Below are 17,354 nucleotides of genomic sequence, written 5' to 3'. Positions count from 1 at the left end.
AAGACCAGACAGGATTTTTAAAAGCAGTCTACTTTGAAAAAAATATAAAATGAGGGTAATGAAATATAAAACTGAGTGGATTAAACTTCTATTTTGATAAATTAGGAAGACATATGCTTAGCATGATAAGAACTGAAAACTAAATCTTTGTTTAGATTGAGAGTCAATGCAAGAAAGGTACAATGGTCAAGATAGAAGAAGAGACATAAATTAATACTAGCAAATATTAGAGAAAACAAAACCAACCAACGAAAAATTGCCCATAAAAATGTTCTTTACATTTGTATCACTGATCTTGAGGAAACACACACAATTTTGATGAAGTATGAAAGTAATATAAGGTCAAGTAAAAAAAATGTGAGAAATTAGTAAGAGTTAGAGTGTTCTGACACTTGTATCCGCCAAATAATGCTGGATTTATATAAACTATTTACAGAGTGGGTTTAAACATCATTTCTTGTTTATTTGTACACTTACCATCTTTTTAAAAAGTACATGTACAAACTTACATCTTATGACTATTCAAAACAGAAAACAGCTAGAATCCCGACATAAAAAAATGTACCATCTTTCTTAAAAAATTTGATAAGATATGTCTGTGTTCATGGATGAGGAAATGGCTTCTAAACTGCAACTCTGAGATGACCATTTTAGGAGGTCCAAAGTTATTGTGAACAATGGAAAATTCATGTTAAATCAGACAGAAATTGGAATCAATTATATTGTGAGCGTATTGATATATTTCACTCATAATCTTGCTTAGATATCCTTTATTGTGCTTGACTAAAGAAGATGCAGATTCTCACATTAGTCTCTTTTGACCTGATTCTCTTCCTGATTTTGTCTTCATACAAACAAGAAAATAAGCAGTGTAATAGAAGTAAGGTCAGTTCTAGAGTACAAAAACCAGCAGTGCTTTAGAAGTTGAAAGGAAGTATCATGAGGTCCTTCAAAGAGGACAGGAAGGAGAGTTATGACTGAAAAGTAAGAAAATAAGTCAAAGGCAGTAGTATTAAAGAAAGGCAAAATGAAACATCAATGAATGTGGCATCCCCAGTCCCCAGTAAGCCATACAGTAAAGTTTTGACTGAGGCCAAACTGTGTTTTGGCACATGTCTATCACACTTAGTGCCTATTGCAAAGTCAGGATTAGCTCAGTAAGGGATAAATTAGCAAAAAAAATATATATATATATATATATATATATATATATATATATATATATATATATATATATATGTATATATATATATGAACTGCATATGTTTTTAATGTATGATAGGTACAGAAATATTCATGAGAATACACACTACAAACACAATTGAAAGGATCACATTGTAGGCAGAACTTTTATCCTCATCTTGGACTTTTCTCTCCTTAAACCTTTATGAAGAATTAGGTAAAAAACTAGTATTTTTTCCATCTTTCATCTACAAGAAGTAGTGACCGTTTTCAAAATAAGAACATGGATAGCTGTATACTGTGGTATCTCTAGGAATGGATTGCAGGTCACTGAAGTAAGGTTGTGTGACTGATCCTGAAACTGGCTATTGTCTTAAAGCAGATCTTAAAGCAGATCTCTGCCTACAGTGTTTTCCCAAAAAGACATAAAAGACTTTTGAAAAGTCTTATAATTCAAAAGACACTTTATGAGGACTAGAAATATAGAAAGTGAGGGATAATTATTCAAAATTACATAATTCTCCTCTGTCTGCTGAGTCCTTTCAGTACAGCCTTTCACCTGGGTGCAAGCAAAACACTTTGGGATTAAAGACAGCATAACTGCCTGTGACTGCATTCTCTGGAGTCTACAGAGACTCTCTTCTTCTCTCCTCCCTCTTCTCCTTCCATTGACTGTCTGTGTGTTCGCTCCCTCTCTTCTCATGAGCTTGTGCTGTACTGCAACACCCTTTGCTTTCACTACACTGAAGTCCAGCAATGTCTTTCCTTCATGCATTTCTATTTCTGGGAATGTATACAGTCTTTCCTCTTTGGGGAGTGACTTTCTTTTTGGGGAGGGACACTTCAACTAGCCATCCTTTTAGATAGATGCTAATGGCAAGTTATTGATTAGTTCTGACCATGGTCTAAAAGACAATTGCTCACTCACTGTTATGGATATTATCTACTGTGTTTATGGAGAGGTAAAATATAGGAAACCATAGTAACTTTTGTAAAAAACATAGTATTTTAAAGGGTGGATAGGATTACAGGTTGCAGTAGGGGATTTGTGTCTGCAGCTTACTTGAAAAGAAAGCAAGATATTTAAATTTGTCAGGAACATAAAATAACTTTACTCAACGTTAATTTTATTTGCAGTAAAAGGAAGTCTATTTGCTATATGCTACATATTCTGCATTTATTCTGTATTTCTGAATTCTTACAAAAGAAACAGCATGCTACTTTGTAAGCGTTCTGTTCTTTGTCATCAAATCACTATTAGAAACAAAATACAGAAAAAAAAAAGAGTAAACATTATTTTCTCACCTGTCTGTAATGCCACATAAATCTATTTGAAGATCACTGAAATTGCCAAAACCATTTTGCTGAATAGAGATCATATCCACTCCTTTGTTACCAATGGAAATATGTCGCATGCATCCTTGAAAACTACCAAATGAGGTATTACATTCAGAAATGTTTCCACTGCTAGGACAACCTAAAAAAGGAATAAAAACTGGAGCTGAAAAGAAATACTTTATTTAAAAACATTATATACTGCAAAAGTAAATTGAACATTTATAACCTCTACACATTTAAAAGTTTGTGATTGGAGGACTTTAGCCAGAAGCTCTTCTGATAAGCCATGGTTGTATGACTGAAAAGAAATACTTCTCTGCAGTCTTACTGTTTTTAAAGCATATGCAAAACATCACTAAAAATTTTGTTAAAGGATAACCTAAACAAAAACTCCAAAACACTAAGTGGAATCAAGATATGAACAGAATGTTAGGTTACAACACAAGGTCACATGATCTGAACAAGTTTTAAGTCACAATTGAAATCAAATAAGCAAAAAACCCCACCCAGTTACTAAGTAAAGTGATTTTATTCTGTCAGCTGTTAAGAATATTTTGTAAAGTACTGGAACTGCTTGTTGCAGACCATCAATGACTCAACTAGGAGAGATGCTCCATTGAACCTGCTACTCATGGACAAGGAAGAAATGGTTGAAAATTTAAAGGTTGAGGGCAGGCTTGGTTACAGCAAACGTGAAGGTGAAGCTGTGGAGTTTATGAGCCACAGAGAAGAGAGAAAGAAATAAACTCCAGAATTATAACTCTTGACTTCAGAAGAGCCAATTTTTTTTCTGTTCAGGATCTCTTCTGAGGACATCATTAAAAATTGCCTTGGAGAGCAGAAGGGATGGATAGCTTTCAACAAAATAGCTCTTCAGAGCAAAAGAGAAGCCCATAGTAATATCAAAATAGTTAATCGAGCATGGCATAAGGCATGCAAACATAAACATGGAGCTCCTGAGTAGAGTGCAAACACAAAAAAGAAAGCACACAAAATGTGGTAGCAGTGATATGCAACACAGACAGGAATACAAAGACATAACCTGCATGTCTAGGAATGCACTTAGGAAACTGAGCGGAGATAAAACTTGCCAAAAAAGTTGAGGTGCAACAAAAAATTTTCTGTAGGTACAACAGTAAGAAAACTAAGGCTAAAGAGACTATGGATACTAACCATATAGCCCATGGGGCAGGGGACTTAGTGACAAGGGTCTAGAGAAGAATTGTTTCCTTTTACTGGAAATGAAAAAGTAAAACTGATCCTTAGGATTCCCATATCCCAGCAGAGTATGAAAAAAAGAATGTAGTATCCATGGTAAAGGAACACAGTAAAGGAGCAAGGTGCACCTGAGCATGCTGCAGGAGCTGGTCAATGCCATTTTAATGACTGCCACTGTCATTGTGAATTCATTAACATTTTAATCCTCAAAGGGTCTTGGCAATATGCTGAACTTCTTGATAATTGGAAAAGTTGCACCCATCTTCAAGAAACTAGAGGGCTGTTAGTCTTATTGCAGTGCCTGGCAAATTTACAGAGCAAAACTTCTTTAAGCCATTTCTAAATATGCAAAGGACAGGAAGTTAACTGGCTAACTTTAGCTTCAAGGTTAAATCATGCCTGACTGAGGTCTTTTTTTTCTTTCCTGAATGATGAACAATATAGATAAAGGGAGAACACTGGGTATTGCATACCATGACTTCAGCAAAGACTTGAAAGTTTTCTATAGTGTCCCTACCACCAGATTCACAATACATATGGGTGGGATAAGCAGGCAGTTGGTGATGCAATGTCCAGCTGATGATCACTGAGCAGAAAATTCTTTAGAGATCAGTAGCAACATTTGTAATGTCTTGATTAATGATCTGGATGATGAGGAGCATGCACTTTCAGCAAGCATGCAACTGATACTAAACCAGAGGCAAGGACAAAACATTGGAGAGCAGGGCTGCAACTCAAAGGGATCTGGACAGGATTGCCATGAAATTTATTAGGAACAAGATCAATATTTTTAATCTGATATAGAGCAAGTCCACGCAACAATCCAAACTGGAAGATAACTATCCAGAGAGAGGCCTGAAATCCTAGGGAACATCAAGTGGAATATGATCTGGGGAAGTGCTCTTGCAGCACAGAAGGCCAATGCCATTCTGGGATGTATTACCAACAGCATAGTCAGCAAGTCTTGGGAAGTAGTTCCTCCTGCAACATGGCACTTGTGAGGCCGTATCAAGAGTGCTGTAGTTCTGGGCTCCCCAGCACAGGGCAGGAAGGACATCAGTGTCCTAGAGAGAGGCCAGAGGAGGCCTCCAAGATGGCTGGAAGCTGAATGCAGTTATGAGGAGAGGCTGAGAGATCTGGGCCTAGTCAGTCTTAAGAAGAGAAGATAAAGCTATCAGATAAGACAGCACAGAGAAGATGGAGCAGGACTACTTCCAGCAGTACATGGTGACAGGGCAAGAGGCAAAGGACAAAACTATAAACCTGCAAATTTGGACCATAAGGCATAAGACACAAGCAACAAGTGTTTTTACTGTGACAGTGGTCCATATCAGAACAATTTGCCCCAAGAAATTATAAGATTTCTATCTTTGCAGCTGTACAAGGCTTGAGTGGTCACATCCCAGTACATCTTGATCTAATCAGACTTGTTTAGAACTGAGGCTTAGACTACATACCATCTGGATGTACACATTCTGTAAGAATTTAATATTGTGGTTTATCTATTGTCTTACTGGTCCTGAAATGCCTTGTTCACTGATTGCCAAATGAGTAAACATTTAAAGTAAATAAATAAATTGCTTTAATCCTGATTTGATTTAAAACAAGTACATTGAGCAGTTTTTCCCAGTGGCAGCTAAACACTACGCTACTGTGCTTTATTTGTCTTCCAAGGAGTATTATTTTTTCATCAATGATGCACAAGGGCCATCCCTTGATCAGAGTCAAACAATACTGCATTCTGATTCACAGCATTTGAAGACCTTTTGAGTACTTTTGAAGTCTTGTAAAGGCAGTGGAGAGGGTTATGATACAGGAAAGCAAAATAACAGTGGAAACTACTAAATATATTCAAATAGGTGTGCAACAACATAAATAGCATAAACATATTTTTGAGAAATATAGATTAGAAAATGCATTAAAACTGAAATTTTACTAGTTAATAGACTTGCAATGTGTATAAATCTGCTCAGGAACCTAACTGTTCAAAATTGTTATGTTTCTAAAGGCAAACGTTTATTATCTACTTCTTGTGTTGCTTTAAGAACAACAAATATGCAGACTTGCAAAAGTAAAAATAAGAGCACAGTAAGTTTTCAGCACCACACACAGTTAGACAAATGAATTACAGGTTCAACCACATGGTTTACAGCATTCTACAGTTGAACAATAACATAAATTCTGTCATTTCTGGTGAAAAATATAATGTGCATTTGAGAATGAAATATTTCCCTAATAGATAAACAAACATACAAATAAATAAATAAAGGCCAGAGAAAGCAGGAAAAGTTTGCAGTTTTTTGGCATAGCTATTTTATAAAATTGTGTCTCAGATATTTTTCTTGGTGTATCTTTTTCAAAAATTGTCTTCTGTTAGAGAACAGACAAATACCATTAACATGAATTAAATTGTGTTTCCTTACAATTGTAGACTGGATATTAAAGAGAAAAGGATATCCTTTAATCATTCAATTTCTATTACGTGCTTATGGCAATATTAAATGATCTTGTTTTCCCTTATAGTTGCAGTGAGTTTTTATTGCAAGAACTGAGAGAGGTTAGAGATCCTTGATGATGGCATGACTAGAAATTGTGCTGACATAACACTAAAATATTTTCATGTTTATTACACATTTTCCTAGTTAAACATACACATTTCCTGCATAATTTGTATTCATTAAAACAAGTAAACAAATCACCATGTCCCCAGGACATCTCCCCTGAAAGGCTGATACTCATATTTTAACAAATAGTACAAACATGGTAAATATTAATATATATTTGGAAAGAAAATAAAAATGCATTGTCTGCATTTTGACAGTAGCATATAACATAAAAATTTAATAAAGAACTTTCAAAACACAGAAACCCACTTCTAGAATTCCCTAACTTTTGTATGAGCTGCATGAGCTGCAGATTTCAGTGATAAGGCTGAGATCAGAGAATCTGAGGGGTATATATGCAGTTGGTACTTCCAGTATAGAATTTTGTCCTCTCCACACTGCAAAACAGAAACAGAAGTGCTTCTACAACTTAATTGAATGTGCTGTTTTTCATAAATCCCCACATCCCTTCTGAACTGTTCATCTGTGCCATCAACCCTGCGACGGTGAAAATGCCATCAACCCTGCGACGGTGAAAATCGCCTCATCAGAGATCTGGGAACCTGAACCAACATAGAAGGGTTATTCAAGACTAATATTTTGCATCTTTCTCTGATTTTGCTGATTATTAGCCAAGTCAAGGGGTATTTTTAGTATAACGGGGCAGATTCCAGATGTGAACATTCATGTGAATGCTCATGTAGCAGTTACTGTACTAAGTGTACATCTGTAAACATGAAATTTACTTAAAACCTATTGTTTCAAAGGAATTGATCTGTGGACAATGACTGGCTCCATACTTATTTAGTGTTTTGTACATAAGCTTCTCAGTTTTCTCCAAAACTTGAGAATTATTAAGAAGTAATTAATAATTTAATAATTCAACCATTAATGTTTAAAAGAGCAGAAGCATTAGGCAAACAATGCACTCAGGTAATGTTTATCATTGCTACTATGCAGCCCATTCCCAAAGAATTATATGTATAACAGAACAATCTGTTCCACTCTATCAGTAACTATACATGTCATTAATGACATAATCCCTTGATGACAGATGACTGTTAATATTCTGAGAGAAATGAAGACATATGTACATATAGGTTTTTAGGCACAAATTATATTCATCAAAAGTAGAAAGTTATACTGTGTATCATACAAAGAGGGTATTTACACAGATAAGCATATACCTAAGCTGAAAACTTGAAGTCATTCCAGTGGAAGACTCCAAAATATTCATTTGGTAAAACAGTAAGTCTGCAACAAGAGAAACCTTTGTGTATCTGTTTGATTGCCAGCCAGACTATATTAAATTATCAGAACACAATACAAGTTATGACAATCTAAAAAGTGACCAAGAATGTAGGGTGATGATTTTTTCTACCCAACATGGTAAAATTCAAAGAAAACTGAAAACATCATAATAGTGCCTGAACCAAGCTAGGCAAAGAAGACTTGAAGCAAGCCAAACAGTTATTTTCATTTAATTAGACATGTCAGGAAAAAATTGATGTCTAACTGTTGGATATTGCCTTTGTAAACAAACAACGATGTTTCACCTCCAAAGTAGAAAACATCTGAATAAATCTGAAGAGGTATGAAGGCATGAGCAGACGAGGTCACATCATTGTCCACTCTTACACTGATACGATTCCTTTTGACAGAGAGAGATACAGAATGCCACTGGCCGTTATTTAATCCAGCACCTGAAAGAAAAATAAACCCCAAAATTTAGCATGAACTTCCACCTATTATTATACTTTCTAAATGTTTTAGAATTGAAAGGAGAAGGAACCAAGAGAGCAATCATAGCCCACATAAAATCTCCAAGTGATAGTAAAATGAAAAAGAACTTAATAAGCACAAGTATCTTTTGTGAAGATAGAACTTTGCTTCACATTTGATAAAAAAAATAAAGCTACTTCAGTGAATAAGTCTTAGTGTTGTAGTACTATTGTTGTAGCCTAATTACCTGTAATATATTCATTTAATGTAATGATTGTGAAGACTATCCTCCCAATCCAAGGAGGCTATCATTAAAACATCATTGTAATGGTGGATACAGTATTTTACACATAGTACATATTTTTATTACACTGTACAAAGTGGTCATTATATTACAATATGGCAAAATAGCAAAATACTGCAGATACTAAGAGCTTCAGTAATCATCATGTCAACATCACAAGACAATTTTGCTTTCAGCCTATTCTTTTATTGGACATGTGTGGGAAAATATTCTGAGAGTTTAGACATGACCACAAATTTAAATTACCCCTGGTTGTGTAGGTGCAAGTTGCCACAAAGCAATAAACCTATAGCCCTGATTCCTAAAAGCACTTATGTATACATAAATAAATTCTACACAGGGTAAGCATGTAACCATGTTATTGTCTTTAACAAGTGCTTAAAGTCAATCATTTTCTTGAGTGTTCTTCAGAACAGAGGTACTTCTTTCAGTGAAGAATAAAGAATACAATCTTTAAATTAGGCAAAGCATTTTTCTTGACTGCAGAGTGCCTATGATTTGTGATCTATGATTTCCCTCTTGAAATTTCATGTAGCCCTCTCTAGAACATGCTGTATATGCTGCAGTAACAGTCCATGAGTTAAGAAATTCATTCAAACAGAAAGAAAAAAAATAAAAAAGATGATAAGTTTCAAATAGCAAAATTATAGCATAATTAGGATCCATAGATTGTTGATTACCATAATCTAAATACAAGATTGTAATAAAATGAAGAGATAAACCCTAGAAGGACATTGCAAACTCAGATGAACTAACACCTAGATAATATCTCCAATATATTTAAGATAATATTAGTCCTATACACCTTCTCTCTAATTTTTTCCTTACTTCAATCAGCATATTTATTAGAGAATATGTAACAAGAAATCCTAAACTTTTTGCTTTAGCCCCAACCTCTCATGGGTACTTCAAGTGATTAAAATTTTCCTCAGTCACAACATTTTAATACATTATCTCTTCCTTTAGAAATTAAAGAATCATGGAATCATATATCATTTTGGGCTGCAAGTGACCTTTAAAACCAGTTCAATCAATGCCCCTCTTTGCAGGGACTTTTTTTGCTGGATCAGGTTGCCAAAACCCCCATACAACACAACCTTGAACATTTCCAGGAGTGGAACATGTAAATATAGCCTGTTTCACTTTAAAACTGTTACCTCTTGTTCTGCCTGATACTTGGAGGAAAAAAGAATAAAAATCTCTGTTATGGGCCTTAAGTACTAAAACGCCACAATAAGGTCTCCCTGAAGTGTTTTTTTTCCAGGCTGAACAATACTGACTCTCTCAGCCTGTCTTCATGGAGATGTGCTCCAGCCCTCTTATAATCTTCATGGCCCTACTCCAGTCTCCCTCTAGCAGGACCATGTTTTTCTTGTGTTGGGGATCCTAGAGCTTGAAGGAGTTCTTGAGGTGGGGGTCTCACCTACTAGCCCCCTCAAGTTCTTCTTGGCAAGCCTGCTCTTAATCCCTTCCTCCCCCCACCTGTACTGATGCTGGGGGGTGCTCAAACCCAGGTGCAGGAACTCACATGTGGCTTTGCTGAGCTTCATGAGCTTCACATGGGTCCCTTCTTCAAGTCTATCAAGCATCCTCCATCTTCAAATCTACCAAGGGTTGCATTACTTCCATAAAGAGAATCAACTGCACCACTCAGGTTGGTGCCATCAGCAAACTTGCTGAGGATACACTTGATCTCACTACCTTTGTCATTACTAAAAATACTAAATCTAGCAATAAACTCTGTCACTTTATTTTAATTTTTACAAGGATAACTGCTTTTAATTCTTAGTTGTGCATGCTACTTCAGTGGCTTCTTGTGCTGGTGGGTAAACCATATTCCAAACCTTGAAATATTTGACTATGAAGGTAGGTAAGACACTGTCCTAACATATAAAGAACGGTATTTCAGACTATCAGAAGTTTTCATTACTGGAACATTATAATATGAATTTTACACTTATTGGTTTGTTGATTGTAATTCACCTTCCTGACCTACTATATGATTTTGGAATAGCTATTTTATCTCCCCTTCTTAGTGGTTGGCATAGATAGAGATATTCAACAATATTCATATAGCTGAAGTTAAAACTTTCTAGAAATCCCTTTTATTAAGTCTGAGAACTAAGGAATGCCACTGTGGGAGCACAAGACACTCTGAAGAAAACTGTTCATTTTAGCCCTTGAATTGAGAACGTTGACTAAATTCACATTTGCTTGTGTGGAGCCACTGAGTGGTAAAGCATCTAAGTGGAAGAGGCCAGTGGACTACCAACGTCTACATTCCATCTGAAACTTACATTGTCTCTAGTGTGAGTTAGAAAAATTCTTAACCACAAACAAATAGAAAAACAAAGCAATTATTTTTAGTACATAATAAGGTAGCTGTTAAACAAGATGTCCATTTTTTATTCTCACTAGTTCCATAATTTTAAGTCTAAGTATTAAAATAGGTTCTATGGGATGTCTTGCAGAACAATGATACCTGACCTCAGGAACACATGTACAAAATGCAGTGTATATAAATGATTAGGAGATCAGTCAGAAACAAAAAAAAAAAAATTAGAGTAGTTAATAGATTTGTCTGAAGTATAACAATGAAATCCCATTACTATTAATATCATTTAGCTAAAAGCTGCATGGAAATTAAAAGTTGCATAGAAACAGAGAGTCATGGAGGAAACTGAGTAATAAGATCCAACATTTACACATATTGTAATTCCATTTGGTGTCATAATTCAAAACAAATTAACTTTGTGTGGATTGCTTTTTTTTAAATCTACGTTACTTCTTTGTGAATATTTGATGTACCACTTGCAAGAGAGGCTACAAATGAAAGACATCAAGCAGCCATTCTGCCAAAGAAAGATAGAACTTACTATAACTTAATTAGTTATGAAACGATAAGCCATTCTCCTTGGTTTTATATGGTTAAAGAAGTTCTTAAAAAACACAGGATAATTAATTTAAGACTTGTGTACAAAGAAATATGCGCAGATTTATTTACCAAATATTACGTGTGTGTGTGTGTCTGTGTGTCTGTGTGTGTCTGTGTGTGTGAAAGTCAGGTCATAAGTCCTTGCCTGTAGGACAGCAAATTTTCTGTACAACCATCCATAGTTTAATTACTCAACCTCCAAATGCAGACTTGAATTGCTTCAATGATTGCTACAACAAACACTTCAAAAACTCAAGGAAAAGTTTCCCATATGGTTTTGTTAGATAAATTCCTTCTCAGAAGAGAATAAGACGATTTTGCTGTAGCTCTTGCCTTTACAAAGACAAACACAATTCCTCCTGATAGACATTATGAACGGAAAGCTTAACCTAGCATAAGAACACTAAATTCTGTTTCAGCATAGAATGTCAAGATTTATTTTGGAATGTTTACACTAATACTTTACGTATTGCGTTGCAGCTTTGAAATTGAATAAATTACCCGATGTACAAGTCTACCTACTGCTGTTAAAAGGGCCTCCACCATCAGCCAGTCTGCTAAAATGACAGTGCATGGCCACAGTTTCTTTAACATACATCACCTAATTTAACAGCAATTGAAGTAGCTCCTAAAAAACCAAATTCATCACTGCTAACTACATACCACTGACATTCTTACTAACAAATTGACATTTTCAAATGGTAAGCCTAGGGAAATCTCTTGTCATTAAAGTGGTACTCTTTGTGCATCAGTTATTTTAGAAAATAAAAAATACCAGGGCCATTCCTATTATCACCCACAGGAACAGGATCAAAGTATTTATGTAAATTTCAACATTATCTGTGGTCATTAGAGGCTTATAGTCTTTTCCTGAGTTAAAATAATAAACGGTTTAAAATTTTACTTGTAATTGTTATACACCTGTAGAAACACAATGAACTTCACTGTTTCTTTTTCTCTCTCTCTCTTTCTTCTTCCCTTCCCTTCCCTTCCCTTCCCTTCCCTTCCCTTCCCTTCCCTTCCCTTCCCTTCCCTTCCCTTCCCTTCCCTTCCCTTCCCTTCCCTTCCCTTCCCTTCCTCCTCAAGGAAGGGAAGGAATTTTAATTTATTAAGAGGATTTGAAGTAAGGAATCAATCAAAGAAACAGGGGCATGGAACAAAGATTAAGGAGACCTCATGTTCAAATCCTTTGGCTGTTTCTCTGTCCTGCTTCATTCTGCTTTGCTCCCTTTGCATCATACCACCGAATAAGTTTGGAGAGCAATTTAGATCAGTTGATACTTATTTTGTCTTTATACTGATTATAACTAGTTTGGGAGTTTCTCACTTGGTTTTTGTTACATAACTGGAACTAACTTGGCTCCTTTTACACTGATAATACTCTGCTTTGTGAATATGAAAAGGAAAAAACAGGCTTGCGTATGGGTCAAAATGAATCAAAGATCAAGTGATGTTCTGGATATCATAAATGTATTTTCTGCATCCAAATTCACCATTGCTTCCACAATATATTCCTCCAGCTAGTGGACTCTGGACATCTTTGTCCATACAGAAATCATTCCAACCCCTGCCTCAATTTCTTCTTATCATATATTCCTTATAATCCCTTTTATCCACCTAATCTCTATTGTCTTTTTTCCTGTCTTAGGACTCATCATATCATATCACATCATATAATCCATCTACAAGTTAAGGGCAAAATTAAATTTGTTTGCATAAGTAATGAGAAGCTCTGAGGCAGCTGTGATGCATGGAAAGTCAGAGAATAGTGTAATACTGATGGAGAGCTGCTAGGTGAAGGTGATGATATTATTACATGGGGATGTTACTGGATCTCAACATTTTATAAAAAGCCTCTGAAGGTGGAGACGATGTTTTTCTGTGCTGCTGTCATATTTCCTGAAAGATGGAGATTCCTGACTGGGTCAACAATCTTGCTGTTCCTACATCAACTGCCAACAGTGCTCAGAAAAACTGAAGAGACTCTCTGTGAAATACTTACTCCCATTCCTGCCAGGCAGAGAGAAAGTTAAAGCTGGAATCTCCTTAGAATCCCAACTGAATACTCTCTAACATGACTGTGTATTCACTATAGTAGCTTCATCCTTTTGTCTTGACATATTTGTTTGCCAAGGGTGAAATTACTCATCAGAAGACTAGACTAGGTACTAGCCTTCTGAAAATCTGTTTTACCCTGAGGGATGCCTAGCAGTGAACTACCAAAAGTAGATTATCTAGTCTCGATTCGGTGTTTAACTAACAAAAGTGACCCTTTAGCTCTCAGTTACTCATTTTCCTCAAGTTCCCCTTTTTTTAAATCATAGACTCAAACTTGCCCTGGTTTTCTGAAACTCAATCTGATATTGGGCATCCACTGTCCCAGATTAATGGATATCTCTGCAATTAAGAACTCTAAAAAATAACAGGCATTATAGTTATAGTGATGTATAACTTTATAAAAGAATCGTTACTTGATACCTTTTGAAAGCACAGACAAATGGCGAAAAACGTCTTAATGACTTAGCTTGACAGAGTCAGAGACTAAATTTCTTACACTTCACAATGGAAAAAGCTGCTTAGATTTGCCAGGTTATACACATGAGCTGTACGTACTGTATGCATGTTAAGCTAAGAACTCAATTTTTCAGTCTATATTACTGCAAGTAATTTCTGCTCACTCATGGGGAACAAAAGAATAGGTATGTTTGTGAGAAAAGAAAGCATTTAGAAATAATTTGGTGTAAAATTCCCACAAGTAAAGCACAGTTGCACACAAACTAATCAGAAAAATAAGTCAAGAAAGCAAGTACTACATAAATAACTTTAATTTTTTTTTCCCTTTATGCATAGGAATCTTGTAATACCTGCAGCAATGTCACTCAGTACTCTTCCTGTTTTATGAAGATTGATTTTGACTCTCCCATCACTCAGATATAAGAGGAAACCACCTGAAGACTGGTGCAGTTTACTGGATAATAGAAGTCCTTCCTTGTTCCAAGTGCGAAACTGAAAACTGACAAATACTTCATCTTGTCCTGATGTGCCTCGCAGTGCCAGGAAACTGCTGGAGCTCAGAAATGTCACAGGAACCACCTGTGGCTCTAAACATGAGAAGGACATATTGCCCTAGAAATAAATAAAACAAATATGGCATTAGCAAGAGTCATGAGTATTTCTCCATGGAAACTGCAGAGTTTCAAAACACGGTACATAGTACTTGGATGTATTAGTCTAAAATTCAAACATGAACATCATCAGTTTGAGAAATGTTAACATTGTTGTCTGATCAGAGTAGACTCATCTGCCTGCACAGAGCAGCAAGGACCTTTGAGGGAATGGCGTAAGATCCTATATTACGAGGCTGATTTAATGCTACTTCAGGACTTAGAAAGATCTGTTTTGTTCCTAGCTTGGCTCAGCCTCAGTAAGCATTAGGAACTTGACTAATTCTTCAATGACAAATAAATGCCATGCCACTGACTGCACGTAAGCATGTACACGCGTCTAAATGCTTAGATGCAGAGAAGAATGTTGAGCTGGCACTGATTGTTTAAGACGCTGTTGAATTTAAGAAAAAAGAATTCCAAATTAATGCAATTGGAGATGTGCACCAACTTCAGTATTTATTTTCACAAACAGAAAAATTCAACATATAAACTCTTGCTACTTACAAATGCACAACACATACTTCTTAATTTAAGAGGGAATGTGTTTTCAAGCGAGCCCATATGGACTAGATGATGAGTAGGATTTATGCACCTAGCATTTATTTTGTGCTTACCTTCTTCTGAAATAACTGTTTCTTAGGTAAACTTGTGGCGGAATTCACTGAGAAACTCTGAGAGTAACCTGCATCTGTACTTGTACTGAGTGATGCAGATAAAAAATATGGAATGAGAATAATGCATTTTTTTGCATCTGGTGTCAGAATTAGTTAACACTTTATGGTGCTTGATAGTAGTACATTGTACACTCTGATCTAATGACTTGCTAACACCATCTGAACTATAATTAATTTGTTCTGGAAAAGGATTACTAAAGATTAATGGTTTTGAAATTTAAAGTGCACCTAATTTCTGTTCAATGCTAAGAGGTTTTAAACTTTTGAGCATACATAAAATTTTGACCACACATTAAGTAGCTTTAAAATCAATTTAAGAAAAATATTCACTAGTCCCTGGTGTGGCAAAGTATTAAAGGTCATGAGTTTTCATTTTCTTCAAGAAAAATAGATAAATAAGTAAAAGTTTTGTCTTATGAACTCAGCTGTACAGAAATGAATAGTCAGCTAAACTGACACATAGTGAAAACGTACACATCAGATTATAAAAGCCTTGTTAAATGCTAAAAACTGGCCATTTGCAGATTCCCCCAGTAAAGTGCCTATTTAACAGGGATTCTGTGGTAACAGAGATTCTTTCTATATTATCTATTATATGAAATGTCTCCTAAATACTTTTGAAAGCAGCACAACAATTTTAAACATTTGACATGAAAGTAATGAAATTTCCTATTACAGATAATTTCATAGACCCCCTTCTACTAGTCCACAAAGAACCTTCTATAATTGCTCATTCCCCAATATTCATAAGCATCATGGACAGAATACTATGCAGAGGTACAAGCTTGGATAATTTTGCAATATTTCAAGGGAATTTCACATGAGAGGAGATGCCTCTCATTAATTTCTCCTATGACAGAGACCAAATGCAATTTTTCATATTCTGAACAGAAATCCAAGTTAAAATATTTGGATCACGAAAGCATTTAATACATTTTTAATTATTTTAAGTTTATTTCTATGACACCTCTGCATTTCCTGCTACTAAATAAGCCCATGTTACAAAGAGAGATGACCCTTGTTGTACTAGGGGAAAAAATAAACCCAAAACCAACAGCAAAGACTCAGTAAAATTTCTAGAAAGTGTGGGAGACAGCCATGGGCAGGCTGAACCTAAGATGCCATGGGAGGATACTGTTAGAAGTTACAGCGAGAGACCAGAACAATTTCCCATGGTTCCTCGCCTGGCAATGTTAATTCACTGTTGTCAGTCAACTGTTGTCCCTTCCCAGATTCTGGAAGGTTCTGTACTCCCCATTCCTCCATTGGCCCTCTTGTGAGAGCCCCTCCCACTCTGTTCCCCCATTGAAGCAATCCATGTCATTCTCCCTCAGTCCCTCCTATAACCCCTTTTCCCATTGGACACTCTGTACCCTAACCACTCCTACCTTCCCCCTGTTATATACCCTGGCCCCTCCCGTGATCTGGGCTCTTCTGCTTATGGTCTCCTTTGGCTGTGGTTGTGTCCGAGCCTGTTCCTGCTCCCTGCTACCTCCTCTGGACCCTCAGACCTTCCTCCAATAAACCCAGCTGGATCTACTGAGCGGAGAGTCCTCCTTCTTTTACTGGTGGTCTGCGAATTACTTCATCCGGGCCTCAGTGCCAGGTGGGCTGTGGGACTTGGTCATTGGGACCGGGAGGGGATCATTCTCGGGAAGGCGGTCACCCCAACAGCACCTGCCCAAAGGTCCCCACAAGAAAGCCTTTTGTAACACAGAACACATTTGTTTTGTTATTGGAACAGTTTCTCTAAAGGGTAGGATATTGGACAATATGACTCCTGGCCATATCATAATAGATACATTAAACCCACCAACCTAAACTAAAGATCTTCAGAAAAAGATCAGTACAAATTGAAAAACAGAACTGATCTATCAAAATTATAACACTCTGGGCAAAGTGGATCAGTGTCATCAGCAATAAAGAACTTAAAAAATGTACTGCTGGTGTTCCTATTAGTCAGATACATATTTTTATTACTCTGCTACAAAGCCAAAGATTTCTGACACATCTTGTTACTCACTGACTTTTGTCACCCAGTTAGGAAGCACACAAAACTGTGATATCAGACATACTGAAACATCATCTAAAGATCTCAAGAATAAAATGGATCCTGCCTTTTCTACTAGGATGAGTCTACTCAGCATAAAATGAAAAGTAGCCCAACTTGGTAATTACTTAATTTTTCTTTCATTACCTAACATAGATTTT

General features: G+C 36.1%; 1 protein-coding gene across 1 annotated transcript in view; it reads right to left on the bottom strand.

The window, feature by feature from the left end:
- The window catches only part of LOC119696064 (contactin-associated protein-like 4), a 192,190-nt gene that overhangs the window by 40,081 nt on the left and 134,755 nt on the right, over window positions 1-17,354 (bottom strand). Inside the window, exons 8-10 of the mRNA XM_038125580.1 lie at window positions 14,167-14,428; window positions 7,898-8,044; window positions 2,488-2,659 (exon numbers count right to left, since the gene is read on the bottom strand). Of these exons, the coding sequence (XP_037981508.1) occupies window positions 2,488-2,659; window positions 7,898-8,044; window positions 14,167-14,428 (581 nt within the window). The remainder of the gene's footprint in view (window positions 1-2,487; window positions 2,660-7,897; window positions 8,045-14,166; window positions 14,429-17,354) is intronic.

This window comes from Motacilla alba, chromosome Z (assembly GCF_015832195.1).
Source record: "Motacilla alba alba isolate MOTALB_02 chromosome Z, Motacilla_alba_V1.0_pri, whole genome shotgun sequence".
In the NCBI taxonomy this organism is placed as follows: Eukaryota; Metazoa; Chordata; class Aves; order Passeriformes; family Motacillidae; genus Motacilla; species Motacilla alba.
This window is presented reverse-complemented; position numbering and strand designations above follow the sequence as displayed.